A 16,104-nucleotide genomic window follows, 5' to 3' on the forward strand; every position below is an offset into this window, starting at 1 on the left:
TTAATTTTTTTTTAACAAATCTAATTCAAGATATATAAATTCATGCCAAAATATCACATACATTAAAAAAAGTATTCATATTTTAATTCATAAAGTTGTAAAATTTTATGGAACTAATAAAAAACAAAAAAAAAACGTAAAGAAAGGTTTAAAGACACAGTAAATCTTTAAATCTTTTGACTGAAAAAAAAATATTATGCATTTACTTTCCTTTTGGATAATATTTTCACAAGAACATATACGTACAGTATACCTAAGTGTTCACAATATTTTACCAAAATTAAAGTTGTAACGCTACAGGATGGAGACTTTATTAGACCACAGAGCAGAAAGAAAAAACACAATTCTGTTATTTTAAATAAAACATAAATCTTCTTGAATTAACTCAACTGTCGCACACAATTAAGTCCATGATGGGTTGGAATTTAAATTAATTTTTCCCATCACTAATATATAAAAGTAAAGATCGCAAACTTGATTAATATATATTTTCTAGTAAATCATTGACCCAAATACATGTATAATCCACAAATCTTTTTTTTTAATAATAATAATTTTAGAAATAAACAAATACAATCTTCACTTAATTAATATTTTAGATAAGCAACATTTTATTAAATTTACTGTAGAAATAGATTTCCTAAATACTGATTTTTCTAAGTTGCAATAGGAGTAGTAACAAGAAATTAGAATTCATAACAGAAATATTTAACTCAAATCTAATGACATAGGACATAAACACATTTTTTTTAATTTCAATTCTTATAACAAACTGAATAATGTCAAACCTGGACTACACTGTATAATAATTTAAGTCAAGTTGGTCATGATAGTGGCTTTCCTAACTGTAATCACAAATCATAAAGTCATAGAGAATCAATGTATTTATGGATGAAAGGAAAACATAAAAATTAGTAATTAGTCAAATTATTAAATCAAATGTTAACTACACAATGCTGCAGATGTTATGAAACAGAAAGCATTTAATGTAGTTAATATAACTTTAACTGTAAGAAATTAGAAAAAAATTACATCGTTCATTTAAGTATTTGTTCTGTGTTAATCATCAGATAAAACAAACTTATAATAATTTTAAAGAATTGATTCAACAAATTATTGAGAATATAAACCATATGAAAATACAATTTTATAAAAACAAAAAATAATAATGAGGAAGCTGCCACAAGCTCAAAATTTAATAAAACCAGAAAAACAAAAGGCAATTTAATAAAATTTTTAGTTATAAAAATGTACCTCCACTCATTTAATTAAATATAATAAAATTCTTAATGGATCTTATATGAAAAATATAATCATAAAATTCTGATGAAATAATTATTTTTTTAACGGAATTGTAAAAATTTACAAGATTTCATAAATTTTCTGAAAACTGATCTGGTTAATGATTATGTAATCTGAGAACAAAAAATAAAATTATAGACATTCATACGAGTACAAAAAATTTACTAAGACAAAAAAATTGAGATGATAAAAAAAATTCTTAATCAGAATCTCTGATTGATGAGAAATTAAAAAAATGTCAAGCTTGTTTATTAAACTACATAAACAGAAAAAAATCAATAAATTGTCAATAGCAAAAATAATGTAATGTATTTTATTAAAAAACAATATCTGGCATGAATTTTACATTATTTTTTAAAATATTTTTTTAATAAAATTAATAAACAACTATTTTTAAATCATTAAAAAAATATTCTATCAATAAAAATCTACCAAAAATCACAGAACATCTACAAATTATGACTGAAAAAAATAAAAAATAGTTATAATTGTACAATAATATTAATAACTAAAATTCTCTTATTACTACCACTAGTGTTATTATTTTTACAGTAATATTTATTACATGAAGTAAATTAAAACAATTTTTACTTACTTATTAATTTAAGACGATTACCTTATACACAATATTATTAATTAAAACATAATAAAAATTAAGTCATTTATAAGAGGTTTATTTATTTGAATTGCTAAGTGGTAACAGAAAAATACTCCCACTTATTGGCCCAGACTGTTAATCGGTAATTAAAAATTAAATTACTCAAATTATTCTTAAAAAATAAATTTAAAAAAATGTTGCGCATCAATTTAATTCTATTATAGTTAACTATTATTATAGTATTTATCGAGTATTAAATTGAACTACAAATAGAATTTCTTTATAGCCTGATAAATAAGCGAAACACAATATATGATTAAAATTCAAATATCTCTGAAGTTCTTTTTATAAAAACATAAACATTTAAGTTGATAATTATTTTAAAACAAAATTTTCCTAGAATAGTTTTATGTAATTGCAAAATAAATAAAAAATAGGCGAAAGCAAAATAAGAAAACATGCATAACTCGATTAAAAAGAATAAAAAATTACATTCAAATCAAAAATTAGTTTTTTGCTAACCTAGCAAAAAATCCAGTTTCAGTGAAGATCATTAAACGAGATCAAAATCAAAATATATAAATACCAACAGTAGTATACAGCATTTTCTCCTCTGAATTGAAAAACCAGTACAAAACTAATAATGCAAAAATTAATATTTTCACAAAAAATGGAAAACATACCAAACAGAAGAAAATATAACGTAACTAAATGAAACAGTACAAAAAAATCTGAATTTTTAATTTTTAAAAAGAAATTAAACCAACCTAATAATCTGTAAACTTCCACTAATTAAACTTCTGCTTTAAGCTGCAACAAATCGATCTTAGGTTTCGTATAGTATTAAAAGATAAAAAAAAACAGTAATAATCCAATTAAACCTGGGGAAAATATTAAAAATAAAATCTGAAAATACACTCTTAAAAATATTAATAAAAATTAAACAGAAAAACCATTAATAATATCAACACTTACTTTAATAATACACATATTAACAGACTGAGGCAATATTGTGCATTTTTAAGACTAGTACAAAACATATCAATATTAACACATTGTGTTTAATTTGTACACAAACAACTTATTACTATAATAAGTATACTAATTATATTACTAATGACAATGATGATTGTTATATTAAAAAAATATTATTGATGAAGCTTTGTACATCTGATGTCTAGTGAATGAAATAATCTAATGATGATGAAAATGGAAATGATTGCTGCATAATGATAATGATATGTTGACTGATAATTACTTAATGACTATTCTTTTCATTTTTTATTTATTTATCATAACATTAAGATAAAATCTTTGTACTTTGGCAGTAAAGAGAAAAGAGAACAAATCACCTCTGATGAACTGAGGACTACCTGGAATGAAGGAAACCAAAATACAATAATATATAAGTAAAAAAAAGGAGATATAATTTAAAAATAATATGTTATATAATAAAGAACATGCCAAAAGCCAGATTTACCTGGTATCATCCCCTTTATGAGAAGATATCATCCCCTTCAATAGAAAAATTTGATTTTTCTATTGAACTTTAAACAATTTAAACTGAAATCAATGTAAACCGAATCCAGAAAATATTGTAAAAATCAGATGCCACTTACAGATGATGTGAGTGTTTGTATCACAGAGATCAACTGACTGTGATAGAAAGATTTGTTTTTTTTTCTTATACATATAGCCAGTTGATCGCAAATGTTAACTTCCTTCATATAACCTGGTAGGTTAATAGAGATTTATCTTAAGTTTTCATAAGTAGGAAACAGAAAAAACAAAAATATAAGTAGTAAAATGTACCAAAACACTTTAAATAAATGAATTACAAATAACTAGAGTCAAAAACATTTACTCTAAAGAAAGTATCAAATGGTTCCGCATTTACAATGCAACAAATTTTATAAGAAAAATAGGACTGATCGGCTAATAATAAACAGCAGATGTCTACAAAACACAACTGAAAGCAAATGAATGAAGTTGACAGAGTTTGGAAAAAATTATACAATGATATACTTGATGAAATACTCTACTCCAATGAAAACAATAATCTACAAAAATAAAAAAAAAACACTATCAGTGATACTCTGGGTACCAGTTCTTACCTATTACTCACAATATAACCCCTATCTTACAAAATTCCACAAAAAAAAATGTATAAAAATTATTTTTAAATTTATTTGTTTTAATTTTTATTAATTAAAAATAATTGTACATGTGTTCAAAAAGATTACTAAGAATTAATCCCAATTTGAATTTAAAAAATCTGATGTGGACACCACATGACTTCCTTTTACGCCTATTATAATTAATAGGCATATACCTGCATGTTCACCTGCATGTGTAAATGTACATATACATATTTTTTGCTGCAGTTCATTCACACTTATTTCATTTGAAAGTGAGATATGATCCTCCAGTCCTTTTATAAAGTGGACAGTTACACAATTGCTGAAATATTAGTTTTTATTAACATCAAATATTTATACAATCATTAATTCAACAATCTTTCAAGAAAAATTAGGATAGAGTAAAAGTTCCTTTATTACTCATACTACTAGATCAGTATTATTTGTATCTTTGTGAGTTGCTGATTAACAAAAGTTTCAGATTTCTGGTATGTCATATAAATAAAAGTTAATAATAATTAAACTATTCTGTTAGTGAACTCCTGTATACTGGTTGCAAATGTTAATATCAGCCTTACGATGTAAAATATTCAGTTTTTATTATTGGGTAATTTGGTGAATAATCAAAAATGAATAAGAAATATAACATAAAGAAATATATCTCAAAAAACAACAAGAAGATGAATATAAAGAGGAAGAAAATGTTAACAACAAGGGAAGAATAAAAAAATTAAGAGATGATAAATATAAGGAGGAAGAAAATGTTAGAATAAAGAAAGAATAAAAAGATTAAGAGAGGATGATAAATATAAAGAAATAGAAAATTTTAAAACTAGAGAACGTGTACACAAATTAATATCAGAAGAATCATATCAAACCAAAGAGCAATTAAATGATTGGCATCAAAAAACAAATAAACGAAATGATGATCAACTCCAACTTACGGAGAATATTGTCTGACAATATCAGAGGAGCAATGAACTAAAATATAAGAATATTTTGCAATTTTTAAAGATCGGACATGTATGTCTTAGTGTATATGTTGTTCTTGTCAGGGTATATTTTTCAGTCACTCTGTAGATAGCTTTAATGTAAATAAAATTAAGCAGAAATTCCAGAATAATTAAATAAAATTAAACTACAAAATCCAAAAATAATACGATTATAAATTATAATTTTCAATTAATATTAAATAATCAGATGTTAACTATACAATAATCAGATGTAAACTATATATATATATACACATTTTTAAAAGTACATAAAATTTTATTTCACTAACTTTTTATTTTTTTTTTTATTATAAAATAATTATTATTTATTGTAATTTTTTTTTTACAATATTGAGTTAATAATTAATAAATCAATAATTTAAATTAAAAAAAAGTTTAAAAAAAGGAGATGAAGTCTGATTAGAACTATGTGCCTTCCCTTCTAAGATCCAAATATTGCATTAATTAATATTTTATTTGGATATAACTCTGAAACCAATGAGAATAAATACCACTTATGATAAATTGTTGAAAAGCTCTTAATGAGGGCTTATTACTGCAGTTAAAAAAAATCCAAAATCCAAATGATTTTGAGTTTTAGGCTTTTTTGTACACTTTTGGTTCAGTCGATTGTAATCAAAAAGGGAGGTGCACAACTAGATGTTACACAGCCCTAAATCCAAAATTTCAACATCCTACGGCTAATCGTTTTTGAGTTATGCAAGATACATATATACAGACGTCATGCCGAAATTAGTCAAAATGAATTCAGAAATGGTCAAAATGGATATTTCCGTTGAGATCTGAAAACTGACATTTCTCACGATCACATACTTCCTTTACTTCATACAAGGAAGTAAAAAGAAAATTCTCAAGAACAGCCGTTACAAATTTCATTTTTGGCAATTAAAAACTGGTTGTTAAATTCATACTTAGCATATAAATTAAAATGTTTTCATTAAAATGGAATTATGTTTAATATTTTTGTTGAACAGTTTACTTTTTAAAAACATCTTTTTAATTACAAATGTTGCTCAAAATTATACGCTATTAATTCTATTAACAAGAGACAAATACTCCATCTATTTTTACAACATTTAATGTCTTTTTTTAATATAGCAAAAAAAAAATGTTCAATTAGATAATCAAAAAATGTTTTTTTTTTTTTTTTTTTTTTTTTATATGAATTCAAAGTGTTGAAGAAAATCCACAGGATTGGTTGAGTAAAATATTCAGAAATTTTTTAATTTGTTTTTATTTTGTCTTGAAGTACAACTACCTTATCCACAAAATAATTATTGAAGTGAATCTATTAACTGAATAAAACCAATGACAAAGTATAACAGGATAAGGAATATCTAGAAATTACTTAATAAATCATTCAAATGACAAAATTAAATGAAAAAATACAAATGACGGAATCACTAGAGAAGATTTGGTGAAGAATAATAAATGAGTTATTAAAATACATGCTGAATATTTTATTTTATACAATGGACAAAAAAAGTTTTATTAATCAGAAATATTAATGGGTTGATCAGGATAAACTTGCGAACTAAATCTATGAAAAAGTGGATTGGAAAGAGAGGGAAAAGGAACAAAAAACACTTATATCATAAATTATTTTAGCCGTAAGGAATAGCTGCAAGTAACTGTAAATTCTACCAAAAAAAAAATCAAGATTTAATTCAGTAAACAGGATTACTGATCCCAGTATTAACTATTAGCATATACAAGTAGTTACATGCAGAGTTTAAAATTATGATACTTAGTACCTATGTAGATTAACAATATATATTTTATAAAGGTGTATACTATTATTATTAATTACTAAAAGGTAATTGTTTTTATTACTATTTTAGTATATAAAATATCATTTAGAAATAGATGGATCAAATACTGAAACTTATTGATTATTAATGATAAAAAGAAAGAAATATTACCTTATTAAGTAGCTAATTCACCTTTTACACTTAAGCTTTACGAATTTTCAGTAGATCCACCTTCTTTAGGGCTATTTATTAGTAGTTAATATACTAAAAATACACAGATTAAACATTTTACAGAAGTTACTGTTTAATTAATTATACTAAATCTAGTTTAGTTCAATGAACTTTTATTGTAGTTATTACAAATAGATGTAGCAGTTTTTATTGAAGAATAACTTTTTTTAAATGTATCCATCATCAAAATCATTATCTTAAAATATTATACATATAAACATATGAAAAATTTTAAATGTTTCTATTTCATAATTAGTTTCTTGTATAAATTTTTAAATGCTGCATCTATTATTCTCCTACAAATACAAAGAGTCTCTTTGTATTCATACTACTGACTCTTTCAACTGCTTAAATCATACGAAAAATCTCTCAAACTGTTATAGAAATATAAAATCTGTTATATTACAGTCTTTGCCTTACTACAATCACATAAAAATACGTTCTATATTGTTTTTTAATTTAATTTTACATATTTCTTTACTTTCAGTTAATTATTTTTTTTATACTCAGTTATTTTATTGTTACTTTTATATGACATTTTGAAGTATTTATTTAAAGTATTATTAAGTTTATTAAAATAATGAAATTTTTACTTTTAATATTGGCAGAGTAATTCAATTTTGTGAAATGCAATAAGGAATACTGACAACTTATTTTTTGTTTGATTTTATTTATCATTTTATAGATTTCTTTTTTATTATATTCATTCCTTTCTGTTATATATTTGTCTTTAATATAGGTATGTGCTCTAAATATAATATAAAATTTTCTGTAATATAATACTTGTAAGGACAGACTACATGTCAATTAACTGTGATGATGGGTTTTTTCTAAAATTTTATCTTGGCTTTTTCTTTAATTTTATCATGTTTTGTTCTTTATTTACTTGGTATCTTCTTGCTTTAGCTTCACTATTATTTATATTAACGTCTACTTTAACACCTTTCATTCACTTATTTATTTTTTATAATTTTATATTTAATGATTTTGCTGCTTTAATCAAGGTTTTATCAGTTTCCTTGATTCATCCAAATAAATGCAAACAACCAGTTCCTTTGTTTTAATGAAGTAGCATGCCAACATGTATACATATAAAACAGGAAGACAGACAAAATATTCAATCCCAAATAAGTCACTATGCAAATAATGGAAATAAATGTAAACATACAGATAAAATATTTAGATCACAAATATTCTATATAAAATTCTTCAGGTAAAATCAACCATTTTACAATATTATGATATTATTACTTAGTAAAACTACACAACTACGTTTTTTTGTTTTTTTTAAGTAATATCATAATATTGTAAGATGGTTGTTTTTACCTGAAGAATTATATTATGAAGTATTTGTGATCTAAATATTTTATCGGCATATTTATATTTATTTCTATTATTTGTAGTGATGTAAATGGGATCTGAATATTTTGTGTTCCTGTTATATAGCACACTGATAATATTCATAGAATGCAAATAATATTCTATATAATTATTCTGATGTACCAATCAAAATAAAATATTAACATAGTCAACTTTGACAATTAGTATCTGTTCCTACAGTTCCATTTTATTCATTCCTGAAAGAATTTAATTTATTCAACATATAATTTCACGTTAATGAAATTACTACATAATTTGAAATTATATGTTTATTTGCAATTAACATATAAAATAAATATGATTATTTTATTTATATGAATAATTTATTATTGTCAAATTGTTTTTTTATAAATTATTGACATCAAGGCTATATTTTTATTTTATGAGTATGAGTAGCTGGTTAACCTAACATTTTGTACATGTACATATCTGAAAAAAATGTTTTTTTTTAAAGGAGCATTAATCCCTCATTAATCCATCTTTTTCAATAAATTTATTTAATTCAAAATAACTTTATTTTGTTATTATATAACATAAAGTTATTTTAACTACCTGACTTATTTCTGAATAATCTGCATATTTCTAATTGAGTGTGTTTAATTATATTAATGGTATCATCAATTGGTATATTAGTGCACAGATCATCAATGTCAAAACTTACAATTTTATCTTCTTTATCAGCAATTGATTTAATATTTTTTATAACTTAAAGACTACTCTTAAAATACGCTGTTTTTATCAGTAAATCTGATAATTTTTTTTTAAATAAAAAAGTTAGAATCAAACTATCCATCAGTTTGCACTTCAGTGTAATTAGCAAAAAACTTTAAAAAACGTTCTTTTGAAATTAATTTTAAGTTAAATTAGAAAATTTAGAGACATTATTTATTTATTAATTTGGATTTTAATTTATTACTTATAATCTAATTATTAATAGATTTTGAGTGGTGCATTAAATTTGTTTAAGGTTCTTATCATGTGCTGGAAGAAACAATCTTCCACACTATAAAACTTCCATCATAAAATGTTTAACTTATTGGGGTAATACCTGTAGTTAAATGAATAAATATATTTCAAACAATATGAGCTTCTATAAAAAAAAGAGTTATTTGTACATATTATTTGATAAAACAGTTGAGGCATTTACTTTACTGACTCTTATAATTAAGGGGCTCTCTTGTTTGTTTTTAAATTATTAAATTTATGCTGAATATACTGCCAATATTTTCATACTGTACTTTCAGAATCAGTGTAATGACTTGTTTATGTTTATTTAATTTACAAAGATTAATTTAAAAATCTGTCATCTTTTGTTTTAAGACAATTCACTTATTAAGATAAATTCACTTATTGAAGATTATGTTTTATTCCAAACTTTAAAATTTCTTATTACCCTCCCTTAATTTTTGTAGTACTAATAAATTATATATTAAATTTGATGTAGTAATTATTATTAATACAGTGTGAAACCTATTTTTAATAGTACTAATTTATATATAATATGAATAAATATTAGAATTTCATAGTTGACTTAAGATTTATTGTACGGCAAATTGAACATCATTATTTTTTAATAAACACAAACTATGTAATTCTGTATTTAATCTAGTTTTATGATTAAACTAGATATTGCTGCTTTTACCGTGCAGTTTTTGCCACATCTATAGTACTATATTGTGACAGAAGTTTTTTGAACTGTTTTTTATAATAATAGTTTTGATAATAACCATAATATTTTCTTTAAACATTTTTTATTGAAAAAGTATTTAAAACATAATACATTTTCTAGTTTTGAGGATTACCTCTTGTGCACTCAAAACAGTAGAAGAATAGCGTAATGTACAATACGTCACCATTCGGTCATTATTTTCATATAACCATTTTGACATAAGGTTCATTAAATTCAAATAATTACCTGATCACGCAGCAAATCTTAAATGAGGAAATCTTTTTAAAAATGAATCTATGTCAATCATGAACATATTTACCAACATTATATCTGGGGCAAAAATTTTATGTAATAAAAAAGATTTAATGATTTTTTTTCTTTAAGTAAAGTATACTTCATAAGTTAACACTACTTATAAAGATATTACATACTCAATAATAAAGCAATTCATATATTAAATTTATTAATTTAAAAACAGAAAAGAGCATTTTGATTTAAATAGGGGATGCTAATAATGACTGAAATCATTCAGAAATTTATACTATGTTAATTTGTAGTAGAAGGTTGAAATTCCACAATGCTTAATTAAGCAGTATGTATATTCATTAATAAAATATCAACAATAATGTAAGCTTAAGGGGATTTGTAACCAACCAGAAAGGGTCAAAAAAATTATTTTTTTGAAATTTCTACTCGGTTTATTTTTCAATATTTTCAGAATCATTTGATAAAATATTCGCAACTGTATGTTAACAAATAAATTTAAAAAAAAAATTGCATCACAGCTGTTTTGCTAACGTTGCTAAACTTTTCCATTAAAACTGGCAAATTTACAAAACTATTCTTACTCGCACAAAACTTCTCTCCCAATGTCTGTTCAAGCTATAAAGTCAATATTTCAAAGTTTATCTAATGAAGATTTGTTGAAAAAATGTCTCCATGGGCAGACACAGAACTCTAACAAGTCTCTCAACCGAGTAATTTGAAACGGGTTGCCAAAAAATATTTTTGTGAGAAAGGAAACACATGAGTTTGGAGTACATGTGCAGTGTCAACATTTAATAAAGGAAACATTAGCAAGTTTGAAGTTCCGCAGCATCTTGGAATCAATCCGGTTCTTAATACCATAAACATTTTTAAAAAAATTGTAGAGGAACGTGTAACCAAGTGGAAAAAAAACAGTTAAAACAAAAATAAAAACTTAAAACAGGAAAAAACAATTAATTAAAAGCTAAAGCTAGAAGATCAGGAAGCTAACAATGATCACCCACATTATGAAGCTGTACAGTTTTAAAACAGATAACTTGATAAAACTTATTTATCTAATTTTTAAATCTAGTTTTCTAAAAATCATATTTTTCTTTATTGATGACCCAATATCTTAGGAACCACTGAAGATAAAAACTTGAATTTTTTTGTTATTATTCTACATGTATACATCTTTTAACACACCCAGAAATTTTTTTATTGTGAAAATGTATTAACAATTATCCAAAAAAAATATAAGAATTCCTAAAAAACTGAAAAAGAATTTATCACTATTAATTTATATTTCATTAGGGAAGTGGATTACAGTTATAATTCCAGATGCATCTAATCTACTTAAAATACCAGTATCCAGAAAAAATTTGAAACCATTAATTTGTAGCATTAATTAAGTTCCTGAGATAATGGGTCTTCAGTATTGCTAAAATTGATATAGCAAAGGATAGGCGGTTACAAGTGCTCTTAAAAGATTTCTTTTAACTACTCCAAAAGAAAGCTTAACTTGTACACAGAATTTATGATAAGTTAACAGCAATGTATAGATATATGGACATTAGTTTAACATTATACAAGAAATCATATCATTAATAAATTTCTCAGAAACAACCAATAAAGCACATATCTGTAATAAATTATAAAAGAAAAACACACAAGCAAAATTATGAATTAAATATAATACAATCACGTTATGAGAATATATTTAGAAGATTATAAAGAAAATAGTTCTTTTGTTATACTTACAATAAAAAATCATGATGAGGAGATCAAGATACAGGTACACCATGCACTCTGAACCTATATAAACATGTGTACTCTAAGTTACCATGATTTGATTCAATTTTCAACTCCACTAACCTAAACGGCTCCTGTACTGTCTAAATAAAAAAAATAAAAAATATATATACATTAATAAATAAAACATATAACACATACATACTTAAATAATCTATATCATAATAAATAATATTAATGAAGAGAATTATGTAACATACCAAAGCTTCAAATTTCTGAAGACTTGTCCCATTTTCCAAGAACCAAAAACGACCAAGAAATATTGGATGCACATCAGATTCATATTTTAAGCCCTTTAAATAAACAAAAAATTATACTTGAATTTAGCAAGGTAAAATCTTCATAATATTCTTTTTAGTAGAATTTAAGTACAAATGTAAGGAAGTGATAACTCAGTAAATTTAATGATTTTTTGTGCATTTCAAATAAAAAGCCTAAGTAAAATTAAAATCTTCTTTAGAATTAAAAAATATTACTTATAAATGTATTTCTCAAGATACAATCACTCACATTCATTCCAAAAACATATTTTAAATTAAGAAAACAATTTGGAGTAGTAAATTTAATGATTGAAATCTTTAAGCCAATAAAAAACTGTTAACAGGCATTATTTATTCATAAAAACAAAACTCAAACCATTCTCTGGAAAAGTCCATACGTAAACTTATTTATGGTAAGCAAGATATTTTTATAATCATAGAGCCAAGCCACAGGCAGTGTACTTTTCCTGAATTACAGTAACCTTCATTCTCTTGTGGACTCTGACAAATCAGTTTTTAATACTGTTGAAATACTTCCCTGTCCCTGATAATTCTGCAAAAGGGAAAGGAGGGTTTTCCTTCAGAAAGCACATTAACCTGTTGTCATTTAAAAGATGCATGTATTGGACCGATCAGTAGCATTGCATCAATAGGCCATGGAAATTCAATCATCGGTTACAGAACATTTTCAATAATACTTTGCGTAAGTTATGTGGGGATAACAAAGATATTTGCCATCCTGTTACGGTCTGCTCACATAACAAAAATTTGGAGAAGATTGTATCTGAAATGCCCTCAGGAGAATGTACATGACTAGAGCCAATTTAGTGTGGTTCATAAATAAAAAATTGTAAGTGATGAGCGCATATTTGAACTGATATTTTTTATAGAATTCTATTGGTCTACAGTTGGATAAAAAATCTAATTAGAAAGGAGCATTGGACATAATTATAATTGTCAGGAAATAATGGATTTGTTATTCATAAATTGTTTGAATGATTTGGATCCTGCAACAATGGGATTTCAAACTGGAAATTACATTGTTCACCTCTTCAACTACGAGGTAATATTATGACCCCAAGGTGTACAGAGAATTAAAATGAAGAATTGTAATCTGCATTTCCAGCTGGATATTGTATTGACATCCCTCCCGGATCCAATCCTGTTACTTGTCTCCTACCCCTTACAGCAAGAAACTTTAGCTGTATATCTAGTTAAGATCTACATTTAACTAGCCTACATAGCTAACATATCAAAAAAAGACAACTATATTTATAGCTCATATGCTGGATATGAAAGGAATACTACAGGTACAACTGAAGCTATTCCATACAATAAGCGTCTCTTCCCTTCTGAATTATGGATAGATGAAAAAAATTAAAGCATTTCATTATCATTCATATTTAATCCATCAACCCAAAACTGCTGATCAGTAATTCTTTGGGTACATTTTGGATAAAAATCATCTGATCTAAAGGAATTGTGGGTGGGATTAGCACCCATTACCGACCTTTGCATAAAATTGTTTCTCTCGCTTTATAATCACTCTGTAGATAGATCATCCCTTTCTCATTATCCACTCCTTTCTTTAATCTTGTTTCCTTCATCCTTAGGTTGTGTAGGTTTTAGGAAGATGCACAACAGATCTGTGTTAAGGATAAGAGGCCCAATAGTGTTACATATACAGTAGTTGATTTGGAAGGATCTCACTTCCTAGCAACTAGCCATAAAAGTCAAACTGCAGTAATGTGCTTATCAAGTAAATCTGAACTTTTCTTTTTGTATGCACAAAATAACTTTCATTTTTTTTATATTTAACTATTTTAAATGCTATACTACTTACATACATCACAACTATGAGAAAAATAATAATAATAAATTACCCAGACAGAAAAATCTTTTGGAGCCGAATCAATGCGACCTTGTGGAGCAAGTGAAGGAGGAATATGCTCAACAGTAAAAGCAGTTACAATAATTGTGGCAGAAAGTTGAATTACAAGGTATCCTTGTTGTCCAGCAAATGCCCAACACTCTCCAGGATGTACACCAGGCTTTAAAAAAGAGAAGTTCAATATATATATATATCACACATATCTTTTTTAAAAACCAATACATTAAAAAAAATAATACACATGAGTAGAAAATTTAACAGCTATTTAAGTGAACTGTAAAATCAAAAAGTATTCTCAATCACTTACTTTTTATATAAATTTATAATATACATTATGAAAATTCGAATAAAAAATCACAACTCACTTGTATAACAGTTCGAGGACTATTTGAACGATGCCATAAAGCAAAACCAAATAAAATATACGTTTTATGTCCAGCATTGTAACTCTCAGTACACCTTGTGCTCACAATAATACCACCTAATCAGAGATGAAGAATGTTATTCACAACCATACTTATGGTAACATAGAATTCATATATTTAACATCCAAAATATAAGAAATTACTATAAACGCTCTAATAAACAAAAACTACATATATTATCCAACAGAATCAACATTCAAAAATTAAGATCCCAAGTTATATACCCAACATTATGAAAATAAATTAATATATTAAAAAACCATAGGATTTGAAACACGTCAAATCAATGTGTCTAAAAGATTTTAGCAGATGTTCATTTAGTAGTTTTTTGATGGCTTAACATGCAATTTAGCCAAATAAAAACTACCAAATTCAGCTAACATTAACAAGTTTTCCAACAGAATATATACGAGGTGCTACCCAAAAGTTCGGGGAATTTTACCATAAAAATAAAATAGCTTACCATAACTTATAATTTCCACTGTCTCCTTCAAAGTAATCCCCTTGGGCTTCAGTAATGTTTGTCTACGACCTGCACAATAGCCTCTCGCACTTTTGCGATGTTTCCGGTGTTGCATTTGTTGATGGTCTTCCTGAACACTCATCGTCATCGACTGTCGTTCGTCCATCTTTGAATCGTTTGTACCACAAAAAAGTTTTACTTTTCTCATAGCAATGTCACCAAATGCTCCCACAAGCATGCGATGGGTTTCTGCACCAGTTTTTTAAGCATGAAGCAAAATTTGATGCAGGTTCTTTGCTCTTTAAAATCTGCCATTTAGAACACAACGAAGCACGTTACACAACCGCACGAAAGTCAACAATGCAGCCTCTCACCGTTACAGCTGTTGGAACACTGATTCACAAAGAGTACTGTTAGCTACATCTAGCGGCAGCAGGTCATACCAGCAATGGTTCGCGCGCAAAATTCAAATTTTCCGAATTTTTGGGTAGCACCTCGTATTTATTTAGAGCACCTTTTATGTAATATTATGCAGAACTTGGTTCTGTAGATCATTTAGCTCTCAAAATAAAAGGAAACATCTAAATCATCCAGGTAATAAAACCTTTAAGACATTATAAGACTTCTTGGTCCCAGTAATGGGATATGCAAATTACAATCATGAAGAAATCTGTAACCAGTATCAAAACAAAATCCTCAACAACCATAATGATAATAACACAAAACCCACAATGGTTTCAGAAAAGATATGTAATAACTGCTCACAATATACATCAATTGCATGAATTAAATTTTTTTTTAAATGTGTGTGTGTGTGTGTGTGTGTGTGTGTGTGTGTGTGTGTGTGTGTGTGTGTGTGTGTGTGTGTGTGTGTGTGTGTGTGTGTGTGTGTGGGTGTGTACATAATCTCTTATAGCACATTAAT

The 16,104-nt window shown here is 25.7% G+C and overlaps 1 protein-coding gene across 1 annotated transcript in view; it reads right to left on the reverse strand.

The window, feature by feature from the left end:
- Window positions 1-3,089: 3,089 nt before the first annotated feature.
- Window positions 3,090-16,104, reverse strand: part of LOC142329698 (uncharacterized) — a 60,021-nt gene continuing 47,006 nt past the window's right edge. The window contains exons 15-19 of the mRNA XM_075374404.1: window positions 14,657-14,772; window positions 14,284-14,451; window positions 12,341-12,433; window positions 12,090-12,223; window positions 3,090-3,273 (exon numbers count right to left, since the gene is read on the reverse strand). Of these exons, the coding sequence (XP_075230519.1) occupies window positions 12,113-12,223; window positions 12,341-12,433; window positions 14,284-14,451; window positions 14,657-14,772 (488 nt within the window). The 3' untranslated portion in view covers window positions 3,090-3,273; window positions 12,090-12,112. The remainder of the gene's footprint in view (window positions 3,274-12,089; window positions 12,224-12,340; window positions 12,434-14,283; window positions 14,452-14,656; window positions 14,773-16,104) is intronic.

The sequence above is a fragment of the Lycorma delicatula genome, chromosome 9 (genome assembly GCF_047948215.1).
Source record: "Lycorma delicatula isolate Av1 chromosome 9, ASM4794821v1, whole genome shotgun sequence".
NCBI lineage: Eukaryota > Metazoa > Arthropoda > Insecta > Hemiptera > Fulgoridae > Lycorma > Lycorma delicatula.